The following is a 19,121-nucleotide window of genomic DNA, read 5'->3' as shown; positions in this document are numbered from 1 at the left end:
GTTACATATCAGTATTTGTGTTGGTGATTAGCCAAACGTCACAGCATCTTTTAGTTTACATATGGCTGTCAGATTTAATTATAAGATAAGGGCTGTGCTTCTTTGCTTACTTTTCAAGATTTCTGTGTGACATGGTCCTAATTCTCCAGCTGTATCATTCTTCATTTTGCTCCTGGTATCAAATTCAAGGACTTGTTGCAAATCAAAAGTCATAAAAAATGTCCCCACATTTCCTTCTGAGAGTTTCACAGTTTCTGCGCTTCTCTTAGGTCTTGATTTTTAGTTCATCTTGTACATTGAGTGGTCTTGGCTACCTTGTTGAGGATCACTTGGTAGTATAAGAGAGGGACATTTGCAGGGTCCCTAGTCTATTCCCTTTGTCTCTGTCCCTGCTATGAAGACCTCATGTGATTCAGTGTATGTTGCTGAGTTACAAGATTACAGTCCCTGGGGTGGATTCTCATCTAACTTGTCAGATGGCTTTTCACAGAAGTTAGGTCAATGCCTGGCATTACCAATTTCTGAATGTTAACCAGCCCGGTAGGCAGAATAATTTGTCACTTGGCTGAATTATTATTGAGACACTTAAAGAACCTAAAATTTTATCCTTAGTTTTGTGTTTCTGTCTCCTTCTCTAGTCTGTAAGCATTATGAGGTGCTGTGTATGCCTTGCTTCCTAAATGATTTTTTGTGTGTATAAATGCTTAGAAGCAGTGGGACAAATAGATTAAAACGCAAACCTTCAGCCTTTCAGAGTTGCCAGAGATTTATACATATCAGTTTATCTGGGCTCTTCTTCAGGACAGCAATTGTTCGCTGATAATCAGTGGATTAGTAACCCCAAGGAAAAATAACAGAGCAGTTTTCACACCTGAGGACACAGTAATACAAAAGACAGATGTTGAAGATAATGGAAACAATGCTTAATGGCTTTCCTTGTCTGCTATCCCCATATGACTCCATTTATATTTAAATGAAGTAAATTATTTCATTGATATATATATATATATGTAGTTATAGTGCAGCAAAATATTGTTGATTATTGGTTATTTGGTTTATAAATGACTCAGAAGTTTTAATTTCTTTTTAACTGACTCCTGTGGTCCATTTTTCTGTTGAAAGTACAACCACCCCTCAATTTCAGGAAAGTTAACAGGAAGTAAAAGTAGGAAAGAGAAGAGAAGGAAAATATGAAGGAAAAATAGCACACACAGTCATTCATGAGCCTTTTGCATTAGCACAAATACTCAAATATTTAAATGCTGATTTTTTTTACATAGTGCTTAAAAGTAGTTCCTTTGATCACAGTACTTAATCATTTTCTGTATAAGCAAACAATGAAAACCACAAGAATGTTATATTGTCATCTTCATTTTTTTTTAAATCAAAAGTTGATTTTTCTGGTTTGAGTTGCTGCCTGTTGGGACTTTTTTTTTTTTTAAAGGGGGATTTGTGCTTCTTTCATACATTGTACAATGCAAGTTTGTTTTCTTCTCTATTTTATGAAATGTCACAGACAACATGTGACTGCTATACATTGAGACTAAATCCTAGCAGTGACTTAAGAACCCACTTACCTATTGAGAGAAGCAGGACTTTCTTCATACTTACCTCCCACTCACTGGTAAATAAATATTTTAATAACCATATCTATTGAAATAAAGCTTATAGTCAGTATTGCTCATATAGCTCTGAAGATATGAACATTGTCAACCACTTATTATGGACAGCAGTGCCCATGGTGGTGTCACTCAGTGCAGATATTGTGTTGTGGCTGCTCAGCTTTGGGCACTATATCAGTCATTCCCAGTTTAATGACTTTACATTGTGTTATTTTATCCTCCTTCCCAGAAAATCAATCGAAGAGAACTGCTTTGCCCTCTCTTAACTTCAGCAACGTGACTGGAGACATTCATGTAAAGAAGGAAGTGGTGTTCGGATTGGAAGGCGAAAGGAGTCAGTTACATTCCAGGAATAAGCGTTTTTTATCATACCCAAGATATGTGGAGGTCATGGTCACAGCTGATGCTAAGATGGTTCATCATCATGGGCAGAATTTGCAGCACTATGTGCTGACCCTAATGTCAATTGTAAGTACCATGATAGGATTCTTTTTAAAGATTTATTGTATGTTTATTATTTTGTATGTACCCTCTATGTGTGTGGGTGCCCTTAGAAGCCAGAAGAGGTAGATCCCCTGAGGTGGTCCTGAGCTACCTGACCTGGGTATTGAACTGTGTCCTCTAAAAGAGCATCAGGTATTCTTATATTTTTGGTTGTGGGCCTATCCTTTAACAGCTGTACCATCTAAATGCTGAACTATCCCTTTAGTATCAATTTAATGGCATTCTTACATCATCTAAAACATTCCATTTTGATTTTTTTCATATATTATTTAAACATGTTTTTCTAAACTTTCGACATGAGCAGGGTATGTTTTCATTAAAGCCAGAATTTCATCTGGTTAACTCTGGCAGCTTTTACACTTGAAAATCTCACAGAGAAGCCTTGAAGTGTTCTCTATGTTAATGGCTTCTGCCCTCTACTGACAGAGAATATTCTTGTATAATTGATCTTGGGATCTCAACATTAAAACCTCCATCTGTTGTCATGGAGGGAAGAGCGTGTCTTTCGCTAGTACTGTATCCCCTTAATCAGAAGTTTAGCAATCATTTTTTTAAGTTATAGACACATTGCAAGCAGAGCTTTCTTGGGAGATGTGAACTACAATATTCTTTGCTTTGGTGTTAAGACTCTCTGCTGAACATTGGTGATTCTGGTATCTACAGGTCTTGTACTGTGAAGAGACATGTCAACTCTCTGCTTGCACATGTACACATACATGCACATGCATTAGCTCAACCATGTCACCCTTCCCCGAGTGTCCCAGCATTATTAGGGACATACTTAGTGTCTGGAAGTGCCTCTGCATGGATGGAATTGAGGCCTGTGTTGTTCAAAGACTTGTTGAAGACACCTCTGTGTGACATTGCCCGTTTCCTTAGAGGGAATTCTCTAGTTAAAGTTACTGTGATTTGAAAATACTAAAATCCCATTTCCTTCTGTGTGACACATTGTCTAAAGTTCTTGCAATTGTATCAGATTAGATGTTGCCTAACCCAGTGTGAACTGGGTACTCAGTAAAGTTACTGAAATGATGAACATGGAGTTAAAATAGAATAATAATTCCTGTGAATGCACTACATTATGATAAAAAAAGATGATCCAAAACTAATTTTAGAAATTGTGTTAAACACTCATTCATGTATTTGAACTGATCTAAAACAGAGACAGTGATTATGAACATAAGAATATACTGATGGTATTTTTTTTTAACTTCTGAATCCAAAATAATTATTTGTGTGTATCTGTGGCCATGGGTGTTCTAATGAAAATTATGGTATAGAGGTTATCAGATCCAGTCAGCATGTTTTATCTCTTTAAAGTCCATTTTCAAAATAGCTCTAGAGATATAGAGAACTGTCTCCACTAAGTATCCACAGGGGTCTCCAGCTGAAGAGGGAGCTAGTGAGTTGTACCTAGTTTTTCCTAACTTATTTTTATTTTTATTTTAATTTTTAATATTTTTAATTGAAATGGAGCCACATCACTCCCTTGCCCTGTCTGGCCTTCCAACCTCTCTGAGCTAACTCCAATGATTCCTATGTTCCCCATTCTCAAGTGTATAGTGTATACACTTTTTCTTGGTTATATGTATCTCTGTGTGAGTGTATGTCTGTGTGTGTGTGTGTGTGTGTGTGTGTGTGTGTGTGTGTGTGTGTGTATCTACTGAGTCTATTTTTGTTGTTTATCTGTTTATTGTTTCAAGGATGTCCACTCTGCATGGAGAGCCAATAAGGGAACCATGCCTTGAGGCTCATTTTCCTGCTCCCCAGTAATTAACAGTTGCTATAGTTCTTAGTCTAGGGGTGGCACCCCACACATTTTCCCACTTCTATGGGAAATGTCCATTGATAGTGCAGCTGTTCTGGTCTTCTGTATACAGCCACTTTTAGGACAGACTGTTTCACAGCAGACATTTTAACATTCTGGTTCTTAACAATTGTTCTGTATTTCTTCTGCTATGTTCTTTGAGCTGTACATGGAGGAGCTGTGATGTAGATTTATCCACTGGGCTGGGCTAACCATGAACTATTGATCTCTGCATCATGTCTAGTTGTGGTTTTCTTTTATCTCTTTGCTGTAAAGAGATTATTTTTATGATGAAATCTCAAAGTTGTTATGATTTTAATATCTCCAATTCATAAGGATGATGAACAGTGTTTGAGGTACTTCATAGCTATTTTTCTTTCTCCTATTGAGAACCCTCTGTTTAGAGCTGTAAACCACTTTTTAATGGAAACATTTGTTTCCTTGACTCTTTGTTTCTGAGTTCTTTGTATATTCTGGATATTAATATTCTGTCACATGTATAGTTGGCAAAGATTCTTTCCTGTTCTGTGGGATTCATCATGATTGACTATTTCCTTAGCTGTATAGAAGACTTTTGCTTGGTAAGATCCCAGGTATAGATTGTTCACCTAAGTTTCTCTGGAAATAGAGCCCTATTCAGAAACTCCCTTCCTACACCCATATTTTATATGGTACTTCCTATGTTTTCTGCTAGCAGTTTTAGTGTTTCAGGTTTCAAATTGAGGTTTTTGTCTACTTGGATATAATTTTTGTGCAGAATGATAGAATGATAGTTGAATTTTTTTCTTCTGTTTGTGGATCCAGTTTTCCCTGTAACCCCTTGTCAAATAACCAGATGGCTGTAGTTATGGGTACTCATTTCGAATCTAAGGTTTTATTTTGTTGTTCTTCATGTTTTGTTTCCATATCATGTTGCTTGAATTACTGTTGCTCTATAGTATATCTTGAAGTCTGGAGTAGCAATCCCTCTGATATTTTCCCCTGCAAAGTTGCTTTGCTTATTTGAGGTCTTTTCTGGTTCCATGTGGATTTTAGGATTCTTCCCTAGTTTTGGGAAGAATGTTGTGGGTATTTTGATTGGGATTTCATTGCATCTCTACATTGCTTTTGATACAGTGGTCATTTTCACAATATTAACCCTACCAATTTATGAAATTGGGATGTCTTTCCATTTTCTAAAGTTGTTTTCGATCTCTTCAAAAATGTGAAGTTTTCTCTGTAGAGGTCTTTCACCTTATTGCTTAGTTTTATTGACTTTGATGCTATTGTAAATGGGAATGTGTCTATGTTCTAAAATCTTGTATTCTATGACGTTGAACAATATAAAAGGAATAGATTAACTTACTGGTTGATCCAAAACTACCAAAGTTAAAGCAGCCTAAACAGACCTACAACCAAGGAGGAGGGAAATAAAAAGCCTTCTAACTAGAAAAGTCTAAGCCAAGGTAGGTTCATGGCAGAATTCTGCCAGACTTTCAAAGAAGATCTACAGTCAATCCTATTAAACTCTTGAAAATAATAGGAACATAAGGAACACTCAAAACTTGGTCTACTAAACCAGTATTTCTCTAGCATCTAAACTTGGTAAACACACATGCACACACACACCCTTCTTCCTACAGACTGATATTCTTGATGACCATAGATGCAAACAATCATCAACAAACTGACAGTAAACTGAGTACAGACATGAATCAAGAAGATCATCCACCATGATCAAGTTGGGTTGGGTTGGTTTAACATGCATAAATCCATAAAACATAAGTGGAGTTAAAGATGAAAATCACATCACCATCTCAAGAAATGCAGAAAAAAACCTTTGACTAAATCCAACATAATCTTATGATAAAAATCGTACAGTGAATAGGGCTGGAGGGAAAATACCTCAGTAAGATGAAGGCTACATAACACACACACACACACACACACACACACACACACACACACACACACACACACACACACAGCCAACATTATCCTAAAGGGAGAAAAACTTGAAGCAGCCCCATTAAAACAAGGAACCAGAAAGGAATGTTCACCATCCCTGTTCTTTTCCTATATATTATAGGAAGCACAAGTTGGAACAATAAGGCAAGAGGAGGATATTAAAGGGGTGAAATTATAAATGAAATCAAATTATCCCTATTTGCAGGTGATACAATATTGTATATGAGACCCTAAATTTTTTCACCAGAAGACTACTAGATGCAGTTGACATTTTCAGCAAAGTGGCAGGGTACAAAGTCAACTTACAAAAATAGTCTTTCTATGCATCTTAGAAGACAGGAACTGCATTTTCAAACACTACTTATTAATATTGTTTTGATTATAGTAATTTAGGAAGAATTAAAAACAGTGTTTGATTTGAAATATGTGATGGCATATTGCAAGGTAATAACAAGGGTTTGTGTGTATGTGTGTGTGTGTATGTGTGTGTGTGTGTATGTGTGTTGAATTCTACTTGTAAATGATAAAATAACTAAGTTAAGTAAATATATATATATATGTATATATATATATATAAAATTTGACAGAAAATTATTGAATCTTACCCATCCAGAACAAGAAATGTTCTTTTCAATAATTTAATAAGGAAATAGTATCATCTAATTTATTTGTTAGTATGCCATATTACATTATGAAAATAACTTAGTGGTTTCTAAGTGATCTCAAACATGCTTGTTGTTAATATTACAGATGACAAACACAGTTATGGTATAATACATTTAATGAAATTAGTATGTTAAACAGGTAGAAATAGTCCATTATTTGCTTTCTTATATCTTTTATTCTTGAGGTGACAGCATCAAGTTAAGATATCATTTGCATATGTATTATTAATTAACCCAAAGTGATGGCAGCTAGAGCATTGTTTTGGAGTTCTCACTTTGCTATTAAATGATATAGCTTTAAGGAGCCTGAAACACTCACTAGATGCTAGAGAACTGTACTCTCCCTAATGTATCAGTCACTCCCTCACATCACAGCATTTCCTTTGTACCTACTAATACCAATAATCATTAGATGATCAGAACATTAGCCTTAATTACTGAAACATAGTTAATATTACTAGAGGTACTTAACAAGTAAACATGTCCTCTTACATTAACTTACCTTTCATTTTAGTTATTCAATTAGTTTTTTATCTTTTAATTGTGTATTTTTTCCTGTTGTTATTCAAGATGAAGAAAATGTCAACCCACTGAAATAAACACAAATGATACATTTGCATACTTCATGCATGATGCCTTTCCCTTGCTGTGACTTGGTGTTTTGTGTAGTCTTAATTCTTTCCACATGTTCTCTTTGTATATGGGGAATGGCATCATTTTCAATTTAAAAACAAGAAGAGCTTTCTGAATAAGTAAAGAACAGTGTCCTTTTAGAATAAATTGTTTTGTAGGGATCAGAATTTTATAAATAACTTTGTAATTAAGGTGTCCTCTACTTGAGCCATATATGAATTTTTGCTATAGTGTGCTATATGGGTTATTTTCCAAATGTTTGTAAATGACTAGGAGATACTAATATGTTTCACATTTTGTATAAAATAGGATTTGCCTATAATTTTTTCTAGGAATGAAAGCAATATAGCTTATAATATTTTTCTCAACTCATTTATTACTAGCTATTTATAAAATAATAGTTATTACTTGTTGGTACCTGTGAAGTAATAAGTGTTGATGCAGGGAGCAAACACTATTTAAAAAGAAATAAAAATACATCTTAATTAGTTCAAGAAAAACACTATTATGTGTCTCGTTAAAATACGGTATTATAAAAATGTGCGATGCTTTTATATGGCTGTGTAGAACAGGGTGGTTTGTTAGACTTACCTGGCACTTGGTATAGCATTTCCTACTGCGTGCCATGGAGTACCTGCCCTGTAATATGGTCCCCTGGGGAAAAGAGATGACTGTGCCCAAATAGTGAATGAGATGCTGCAGATAATGCTTCTGTCTCATTGTGTATATATTATCTTTTCAATACTCAGTGAAGATACTTTTTAAACTCAACATTTCTCAAGCTATGTGATGATTTTATCCTTTAGAACACAAGTCCTTTGCAACTCTTTCTTAACATTGCTTCATTAATACTAGTCCAATACACAAGGGCACTGGGACAGCTTGTTTGTAAATAATGAAACAAGTTTGGATAAATCCAGAGCTGAACAGCAAGTACTGATTGAGCTGGATATAAAACCCAGGTTTCTGACCACAGAGAACTTCTCCAAGGCCAGGTCACTTGACCCATAGGACATCACTGGGGAAGGAAAGGAGCTGCAAGGGAGCTGTGAAATAGTTTTGGAAGCAAGACCAAATTGGGAAGAACTTGAGGCAGAATGCTGGTGTTGCACAAGATAACATGAAGGACTAAAGCTCTGTAATTAGACTCCCATATGGAGTTGGGTCCTGGAGTGTTTTTTTTTTTTTTTTTGTTTTGTTTTTGTTTTTTTAGTTCTTAACCTTCTCTAGGGCACTATTACTACATTTTAGTTCACTAGCCTATAACATGAAACTATAATAGTTCCTATCTCACAAGACTTGTGAAAAATGAATGGACTACTTACTACATTTAAACTTAATTTTGTACATAATTTCAATATGTATCTTCTTTTGCTAATTTATTGCTTATTATATAATTAGGAAATTATCATGAAAGAATCTGTTGTAACATGCTAGGTTCTGCCCTGAACATGCTCATTTTAAAATTCTCTTGAATATCAATGGTCATTCTGTCTACTCATCACTTTGAGTCTCAATTCATCATTATTGCCCAGAGTTCTTCAGTGATGGGCCCTTACATATCTGAATGCAATGAAAGGCACATGTGTCATGTATGAACGCAATGCTTATGAAGAGGAAGAGTAAAACCAAGAATGCATGTACAATTAGGAAAGCGAACACATGACTTTCTTTCCTTCTCCTCCTTCTCTTCCTCTGCCTTTTTCTCCTTCTCTTCCTTTTCCTCTTCCATTTGTGATCAAACCCAGGACTTTGTACATGTTAGCAAGTTCCTTCTACTGAACCACTTCCCTACCCTATAACATTCTCCCCCGCCCATTTTTGTATCTGAGTGATGTAAGTTAGTGTAGCGTGTGTAGATACATGTGCACATGTGTGTGTGTGTGTGTGTGTGTGTGTGTTGAAAGTCAGTGTAAGATATCATCCTCTATGCTCTCCACATTGTTTTCAATATAAAACCATGTTTATCTTAAAGGTTTAAAATCTCTTCTTAAAAATGGAATATGCAAGGTGAAGTTTAGTTCATTGAAAATTGACATTTAAAGAAAGAACTGTTTCATTATTTTAAAAATTATTAGTTTTAATTATATATATATTTCTCAAGAATTTCATGAGTACAGTTTTTATAATTTTCTTTCCCCTCCCTCCAGTTCCTCTCATTTCTCCCTTGTCCTTTCAATTTCATCCCTTCTTGCTCTTTAGTTATTGTTGTTTCACATAGATACACATACACACTCACTCACACACACAAATTTATAAATATCACCTGCTGAATTCTTTACTGTCACATATTTTTTTGGGAGACTGGGTTTCTGTTTGATCTTGGAGCTTACTAACTGCCTCGGCTATTTGGCCCGCATGCTCCAAAGATCTGCCTAGCTTTACCCACATTCCCATGTTACAGACATGTGCCACTGTGTCTGGATTCCAGACTCAAGTAAGCACTTCATCCAACTGAGCCATCTTCTAGCTCTAACTCCAAATACTTAACTAATGAAGTATATCATTTCTAAGGTGACCAGTGCTGCAATCCTAATACCCCTGCTTGAATTGCAGTCATGCAACTGTCTTTGTCTTAAGTATTATCCACACACGGGCTACCAATGCTCTCGTCACTTTTGGCACTAGAGCCAGAGGCATCACTGTAGGGAGAACTACATGCCTATAAACAGCTGTGGCTGTCCACCTAAAATCCCTGGAAAAGTACTAGAATATGCATGTTCATGTTGATCTAACTCTGCAACCCCCAGAGATGCTTTTGACTTCAGTTTTGTGGAGGCATTTGTCAGAGGCCTATTATACATTGTGTTGTAGTGGCCTTGGCCAGTGGAGGAGCCTGGTATTGATGAATCTAGCAAACTCTGCTCTGAAAAGTTAGGGACCATATCCTCTTCATCTTCATTTAAATGTAGCAAAGAATGGATACAAGACATTTTTAATTCAATTGACCAAGTGCTGTAGCACCCCCTGGATCCATTGTGCAGGTGATCAGGAATGGTTTCTTTCTGACAGGTGACCCAGGTTAATTAAAAGGCAAGAGGCAGAGTCATTGGCTGTGTAAGTCATTTCTACAGTGCTAACATCTTTGTGTTTATAAGAGGCTGTGAAGCTGTGGCTGGAGAAAACTTTAGCCATCCTAGTCTGAGGTCAGGCAAAGCCATACAACTTTGAGTTCTCCAGCCTTGGAAAACCAAGGACCTCTTCTGTGGCTGATCATGTGACTGGATGAGTTTCCTCCACCCTGGATTGCAGCAGAAATCATGGTCACATGATTTGAGAAGCTTTGAGAGAGAAATAATTAAGTACAACTACAAAAGTAGAATAAGTCATATATTTCAGTAGACTATTGTGGTCATATAAATAAATGTATTCTGATCTTGAAAGAAGTGAAGTTTTTGATCAATCATCCATAGTAACACTTTCTATACTCATATGCATTTAAGCAGCCAGTGATTTTAATGAAAGCGCAGATTCCCTAGATATTGAGTTCTGTTTAGCCATAGACTGCTATAGGTAGCAAGGCTTAGGGTGCTGGCTCTCAAGATGCTGGTGCATGTTCCAGCCCTAGAGAATCTGATGTACATTAGTCATATCAGATGGGATATAGAGATGGGACAGAGTCCAGGCTTGGATAAAGGTTCCCTGAGACTCTCATGCACTGAAGAACAGATACTCTAGATTGGTTCTACTTTGCTGTGGGAAGGGAAGTTTCATCCCAGGCATCTAATCTTTTGCTGTCTACTTGCAGGTTGCTGCAATCTACAAGGACTCAAGCATTGGGAACCTTATAAATATAGTGATTGTAAAGTTAGTTGTGATCCACAGCGAGCAGGTAAGAAGCAGATGAGGTGAGGGCTGTTGGCTGCTACTGGCTTTGATGGGCCCAGCCTCAGCTCAAGGGAGTCTTATGAGAAATGATGTCTTTTAAAGCTTACTTTTAAAATGTAATTTGAATTGGGTATGGTGATGCATGCCTTTAATCCCAACATTTGGAATGCAGAGGCAGGCAGATCTCTGTAAGTTCAAGGCCATCCTGGTCTACATAGGGAATTTGACAACCTCCAGCACTATACACTTAGAACCTATCTAAAAAAGACTCTCTGTGGTGGAAATAAAATGGAATGGCATTGTTGTTTAATAGAATGAGAGAAGTGACAAACATGAATCAACATTTAAAATATTCAAAATGAAGACATTCATTTACTTTTATAATCATAATGTTGAAGGATTTAAAAATACATTATATTTTTAGCTGGTCTTCTAATCATGAGTGTTTAATCATTATTCTTGATCAGTTTTTAATCATAATGCTAAATACAGATATTAAAACTAAGAGCGAGGCTGGTGTTACTCTTTATGGACCTGTAAAAACACAGTTTGATAAACTGTGGCTTCTGGTAAATGTGGGAGGCAAACAGGGCTGCAAAGTTTGTCATTCCATTGAGTTGTTCCTTACTCATGCAGGAAGGACCAGTCATCAGTTTTAATGCAGCTACCACACTGCGCAACTTTTGCTTATGGCAACAGACTCAGAATGTTCTGGACGATGCTCACCCTTCCCACCATGACACTGCTGTTCTCATCACTAGGTATGGCTTTTGAAAGCCTCTTGTGTACCGAGGGATTCTCTACTCTTTCTTGTGTGAGAACTGATATATTTTGGTTACACTGGTTCTTGTTCACTAACACATAAAAGTATTCAGGAGAACTCTATTAGGATGAGAGCATTCAACTCTTCTTTGACTGGAATTGTGGGAAATGAGTTGTATGAGTCATGTTATCCAAATAAAATACATTTCTTACCATGTTAGACACAGAATGAAAGCATTATAAATAATGTGTGACATATATGTAGAACTAAGGGCCAGTTTTACTCATGCTCTCTTACCTGTGTCTCTGTCTGTCATCTTTTATCATCTGTGTGTCAGTCCTTGGTTTTGATTTTTAGGGCTTGCCATAATTATCAGGTTTCCCTTGCAGGGTTCAACTACCACTGTTTAAAAAGCATTTCCTTTTCTAACTTAGGGCCGAATCTCACCTTGTTTCAATAGTACAATACAGGGATATGTAATATTTGATGTTTGGATGGTTTAGTAATGAGATCCTTTACTTTGTGGCCAATCTCAAGGAACGGTGAGCTTTCGAAAACCTTGAAATAAAAGTCTATTTTATCACTTTTTAAATGAAAGCAGGATTGTCTTAATTTATCCACACCATTTTATTCTATGATTCTGGCCTGCATCGTGGCTGAAATTAAGTACAGAAGGTCACAGCGAAGGATGTAGGATATGAGGGAGAAAGAGCATTGAAAAGAGATACGCGAAAGAGATGTGGCAGGGTGGACAGGGGCACTGTCTGGCTGCTACAGGGCCAGGAACTCAGGAAAGCAAAGGCAAATAGCAAATCCTGACTTCCGAAATTGTACACATTTTACTACACAGCTGCTGGTGTTATCAGAAGGGGACAGACTGTGTAGTTGTGAGAACAACTTCATCTTCACTGTATGGACCTGCAGAGCACCTGTTGCCCACCGAGGCACACACGCGAGTCATCAAACTCACTCTAACATCTATGAACATGTGCTGACTGGGATTGGGAGCTGACTGGTGATAGTCTTGGCAGAGTTAAAGCTTTATTTTTATGTTGACTGACTGCAACCCTATTTTCTGAAAATGTTTCAAAATACAATCTTTTATTTTTAAGGGAAGACATTTGTGGAGCTAAGGAGAAATGCGACACATTGGGTAAGTTCTTTCATCAAGTGAACTTAGCTTGTTGACTGGTGAATTATTTAAAAATTACATTTAAAGTTTCCCCTGTTTTCATTTTAATAATTTTGATGTGTTGTCTTGGTAAGTAAATGTTTCTTGCTTCTCTGATTCTGCCTCTGAATTTTGCAGAACAACAAGAACTAATATTTAGCTGTTACTAAATATTAAGTGTTATGCATGGCATGGTATTTAATGTGTTTCTGTGTAATACACAGTAACCCGTAAGCCTTCTTGGAGACGATAGGGTAGAGTTGTGAACACATCACCAGATAGATCTGAATCTGATGCTAGAACTTGTTTTCTCCTATAGCAGACTCGATGTTCAGTCCTCATTGTATGTCTCTGCTTTTCCCGATGAGATGACCGACACTAAGATTTTAGCCTTGTCAATTTCTTTGAACTTTTGAAATGTATTAATTAACATTGCTTACATACTTTTTTCTAAACACAGCAGTGTTTGCTTTTTTCTTTTTAAACTTTGTAACTGTGGTCATGCCTTTTCACATCTGTATAACAGTTCTTGCACACCTATATGCATACCAATGTCCTAATAGTAAAGTTGGATTAGTTACTTTTCTGTTGAGTTCCTGGGTCTTTAACTGTGCTGATGTGGGTTGAATATCCCTAATCTAAAATGCTGACTTTTAAAGGCTCGTGTGGCATTCAAAAAGTTTCAGATCCTAAAGACTTTTGAAGATTAGACTTTGGATGCATTCTATGTAAATATTCCCAAATTTGAAAACCTCTGAAACTGAAGTGTTGTCTTCCAGATAGTTTAGATAACATACAAATCATTTTTAAAATGATATCATCAACGCATGTCTTGTAGTCTTTGCCAGTAAGATATAAGCATGTGATCGAACATATTCAGATGATTGGTCACAGGAGATGTAAACATCCCTTTGGGTTCTTTCCTTGTTGACAGAAGTTACCTTCAGATTTCTCAGTCCTGGTTAATCTAAAAGGAATGCATTTTTCATTTTGAGGATTGCTAAGAAGTTTGAATGTATTTTTCCATATCTACCAGCCACTGATACTTCCTTTTCTTCAGTGATGAAGTAAATGGAGGTAACACTGCAACTTTCTGATCTAGATTTGTTTTTTGTAACCTCTTTCAGACAGTCATTATTACTTCTGCACATCAAACTATTTGCAGTTATTAAGTCTTGAAAATATCTGAGCACCCTGTGCTTTGTTTTAGGGCATGCGTGTGAGATCATATTTTTTTAAATTTATGAACATGTATATTTAGCACATGGATGTGTGCTTAGTATTATTACATTTCTTTTTCTATTTGCAAACCACATGGTGAGTAATTCCCCTCTTTTACTTAGGACACACAATGCCCTTAGTTAAATCCCCACACCTCTTTAACTGTGTATTATGCCTTCATTCCATCCCTCTGACTCACACAGTTCAATGATGTTCTCACAGTTTTTCTGTATAAACTTTAATAATTGGTATAACATATACCTCCACCTTATTTTTATTATTACTGATTTTAAATCCATATTTTTATTCCTTGAAATTATAGTTATCTTAGTCCCCCTTTGTTTTCCTCCATTCACCACCTTCCATGCACCATTCAAGTCCCCTTGCTCTCTCTCAAATTCATTCCTTCTGTTTTTACAATTCTTTCCAGAGGAAGACCATTTCTCCCACTCTCAGAATCCTCAAATTGCCTGTAGTTGTTTGTATACTGAAGCTCCAGGAGTTTGCCTCTTTCTGTATTAGCATGCTCATTGGTCATTATATAGATCTTGTTTAAGTAACAATGTTGCTGAGACTTCATGGCTATAGCCTCTATTACATTTCTGGGAGACACAATATCACAGTAAAGGTCCTATTTTCCTAGATTTACAATCTTTCTGACCCCTCTTCCACAATGATACACACACACATACACACACACACACACACACACACACACACACACACACAACACACAACACACACACACATATATATATAGTATGGGCATCATATGATCATTTGTTCTCTGTATTTTCGTCACTTTTGGTTTTCTGTAATGGTCCCTGTCTGTTGCAAAGAGAAGTTTTGTTATGAGTAAGGTTTTCCTGCTGGTCTGGTCCTGCTGGTCCCAGTGCCACACTAGCCCCAATTAACACACCGAGACTCTGTATTAGATATAATTCTGTTGGCCAGTTACGTGTTTCTTATCAGCTACCTCTGTCTTAATTATTAACCTATTTCTATTAATCTAAGTACTTCTGAGTGGTCTCATCTTACCGGAGAGAGGGGGTCGGGGGTTCTGCTCTCTCCAGACTCTCCATGTTTACTCCTCCCTACTACTTCCTCGAATCCTCCTTGTCTCCTAGTCCCACCTATCTTGCTTTCCTATTGGCCAACAGTGCTTTCTTCATTAACCAGTATGAGAAGCATATTTACAGAATGACATCTCCCATCAAAGTTTCTTTGATGAAAGGTGAGAATTACATTCTTTGGGTAAAAGAACAAATATTTAGAGTATAGTTGGGAATTATGTTGATTTAGTAAAGTGGTGGCTAGGTTTCGAAGACCAGACATACATAGTTTCCCCCTTGTTGGGTGTACCTAAAGTCCAATAATAAAGCCTATGGTTACTGCCAAGACATGAATGCCACTATTGCACAGTTAGGGTATTATGCCATCCTGGTTGTTGTAATGGTTCTTATGCTTCATTGCTGGGTTGAACTATTGTTTGCTTCTCTGCCTTGAGGCTTATATGGTGCCTACCTATACCCAGAAAGCTCCTCCTCAGGCAGGAGGCTTTCAGTTCAGATCCAACTGGGGCCCTTTATTTCTCTTTATTTCTGTGTCTGAAAGCATACCCTAGAGTTACCTTCCACTTCTGGGAGGCAACCAAGGGCAACAGCAATAGCCTATTATGTTTGGGGGGATCTCTTGGACAACCATGAACAATAACTCAAAAGAAAGCTTCTCATGCTTGTGCTGTTGTTGTTGTTGTTGTTGTTTTTGTCAGATTGTCTATGACTCTTGGGGAGTGCATTGTCAATTCAATGAGAAAATTTTACTTCTATGTATGTATGAATGTATTTCTATGTATGTATATACATATGTATACACATATAGATGTAATATATGTTATTTTAGATAGAGCAATGTGATTCTTTATAACATTTTTAAAAAGATAATCTTACTATTATTTCACCCTCTCCCCTCCTTCTGTAACAATCTCCCTCTCCCTAATCAAAGCCCATTCCCCCTTTCCTGTTCTTCCCTTCACTTTGATTACTTTTGGCCCTTTACTATTTTTTTAATAACTATCTCCCTCTCCCATCCTAAATCAAAGCATATATATCTTCCTTCTCCTGTATTTTTTTCCTTCACTTTAGCTACTCTTGGTCCTTTCTTCATTCAATAAAATTTAAACCATGATGTTATATCCTCATCTTAAAATGTTTATGTAAGCAGAACTATTTGAATGCTTTACAATAATATATATTAATTTCTTCAAATATAAATGTGTGTGTGTGTGTGTGTGTGTGTGTGTGTGTGTGTGTGTGTGAGAGTAATGCGAATACACCGCAGATTCCAAGCTTTCCCTTTCCCTTGTTGGGTAGTCACTAGATATGTCTTTCTTTTCAATTGTTCAATGCTGGACCAGGAAGACTAGATAACTTTCTCTGACACTCTCTCCTAAACAAATGATGCTAAGATGAGTTTACCTTTTTCCAGCTGGTCCTATATAGTGTCCATTGCTTTATTTCTGTCTTTGTGTAAAACACACACATTAAATATTATTTTATTTTAAATGATTTTAAAAGTTTGTATCTATATTTATCCAGTTTTCATTACTTTTATTCACCTCTGACTTGTGTGTATGTGTTTTATGTATATATGATGTGTGTATATGTGTGTCTGGGGTGTTCTATCACAACACCCTTCCCTTGAGATAGTATCTACAATTGACCCTGAAGCAACCAGCAATTCCTAGTACTCCTCCTGTCTCTGATCCTCACAGTGCTAGGGTTATAAGTGCACATGACATTAAAGGTGTTTTTGTTTGTTATTTAGGATAGGTGCTGGGGATTTGAACTCAGATCCTCATGCTTGGATAGCAAGCACTTATTCCCAAGGCTGCAGCTGCCCGCCTCCTAAACTTGTTCTTGATATCATTTTTCTTTCTCTCACCCACTGCAAGTTACAGCCTATAAAATATTTTTAGTGTAAGTTATTGATGGCAAATACTAATTTTTTGATGTTTTTCTACATTTCTATTTTTAAATCTTTTTCATTTATAACCTGTAAAGTATTTTTAATGTAAGTTATTGGTGACAAGTAATCTTTTTTATGTTTTATTTCATTTCCATTTTGAAATCTATCTTTTTGAGTCTGTGTTTCAAGTTGGCATTCATTTTCTCTGTGCTTATATTATTACTTGATCTTCTGACTTTTGTTATTGAGAATTGTACTCTGTTTAGGTTGTTGGTCTTTTTAGGTTTATTTTTATGTTACCTGTGTGAATGTTTTGTCTTCATGTATGTATGTGCACCACATATATTCTTGGTGCTCACAGAGGTCCAAAAATGAATTCAGATCCCCTAGAACTGAAGTTACAGGTGACTGTGAGCTGCCATGTGGGGCCTAGAATAAAACCCAATTCCTCTGCAAGAAGAGCAGGTGCTCTAAACCATTGAGCCATCACTCCAGCCCCAGCTGTAAAAAAAATTAATGGTGGGTATGTATGTATAAATTTTATGTGTGCCAGTGTTGTTCCTACATGTATGTCTGTGCACTACACACATGCCTGGTGTCAATAGGAATCAGAGGATGATGTTGTGTCCCCTGGAACTGGGGTGTCAGATTGTTGTAACCCACTGTATAGGTTCTAGGAATTGAACCGAAGTCCTTTGGAAGAGCAGCCTGTGCTCTTAACTGATGAGCCAGCTCTCCAGTTTGTGTCTTTTATCTTAACACAAGTGACCTTGATAAAATTGCCTTATGCTCCCTTCTATCTTGGATAGCTTTTCAAGATCCCAAAATGAGCTTGAGTGAATCTAGGCACAAAGTATCTGCCAGCTGCTTGGTACCATACTGCTAACCATTTGCTTCACATTTTGTTGGTATGCATTTATGGCCTCGGAGGGCAATTTTGTGGCCAATTTTCTGATCATACCATAAATGCTTACAAGCAAAACATTTATTTTAGAATGTGCACTTTTAAGGATGAAACATGAAGTGAGGGAGTCAGTATCATATTCCAGATCTCTGCTCAGCTCTACAGATGAGTCTGTGGGAACTCAGCTGTCAGCAGCTTGATACTACTGATGAGGGCTAGGACAGAAGAGCATCATAAGAAGTGCCTTCATCCTTCACCTGTTTCTACAAAGGAAAAAAGCATTACAAAATGGATTATATATATATATATATATATATATATATATATATATCAGATATCATATATATATCATATATAAATATATATATCATATATATGATATATATCATATATAAATATATGTCAGATATATATATATCATATATAAATGCATTATAAAACACAGTATAAATTGATTAGAAGCATACATGTGGGAGTGTGGACTTTAAGCTTATGGGTTTCTCTACTTGTATTGATTCTAAAGAAAGGTCGTCTGGAGAAGGCGTTGCCCAAGTAAGGTCTCTTGTCATGAGAGCCACAAAGAAGGAAAATCTCTCCTTGCCTAATGAATATCTCAGCCTTAGATTCCTGAATTTAATTTTCATTTCTTTAAATGTAGAACAAAGCTTTATGATGGTTTGGAAATCTACCTCCATGCTAGGATGATGTCCAGGCTTTTAACTATTGTGAATGAAAGGATGCCTAGGCACATAGTGACTGACGGAATCCTGTTTGTTCAGTACTTATTCTTAAATATGTAGTGAGAAGTTGATGTTGCAAGATGTTTCATAAGACAAGAGCTGTCTTGTGAAAAGAATCCTCACAGGCAAGTAGATCAATTTACAATTAAGTGTTAAGGGGTGGAATTAGCAGAAACTGTAGTATCGACTTATATTTAAAACCCCAAATCTAACCTCAGTTGTGGTGATGGAGTTGGGGTTTTCATAATGAATGACAATCATGAAATGTCTCACCCTTTCATCTTAGAGGACCCTATACGCTGGAGTTGTCATTATTGGTGATGTCAAGCTAGGTCCCACCACTTTCCTC

General features: G+C 36.6%; 1 protein-coding gene across 1 annotated transcript in view; it reads left to right on the top strand.

Moving 5' to 3' along the window:
• Adamts20 (ADAM metallopeptidase with thrombospondin type 1 motif 20) overlaps positions 1-19,121 on the top strand; it is a 132,045-nt gene that overhangs the window by 29,995 nt on the left and 82,929 nt on the right. The window contains exons 4-7 of the mRNA XM_051189727.1: positions 1,852-2,090; positions 10,927-11,010; positions 11,643-11,767; positions 12,882-12,922. Coding sequence (XP_051045684.1) covers positions 1,852-2,090; positions 10,927-11,010; positions 11,643-11,767; positions 12,882-12,922 — 489 coding nt within the window. The remainder of the gene's footprint in view (positions 1-1,851; positions 2,091-10,926; positions 11,011-11,642; positions 11,768-12,881; positions 12,923-19,121) is intronic.

This window comes from Phodopus roborovskii, unplaced genomic scaffold, assembly GCF_943737965.1.
Source record: "Phodopus roborovskii unplaced genomic scaffold, PHOROB, whole genome shotgun sequence".
NCBI classification, from domain to species: Eukaryota; Metazoa; Chordata; class Mammalia; order Rodentia; family Cricetidae; genus Phodopus; species Phodopus roborovskii.
Note: the sequence above shows the minus strand (reverse complement) of the source record. Positions and strands in the feature narration are given on the sequence as shown.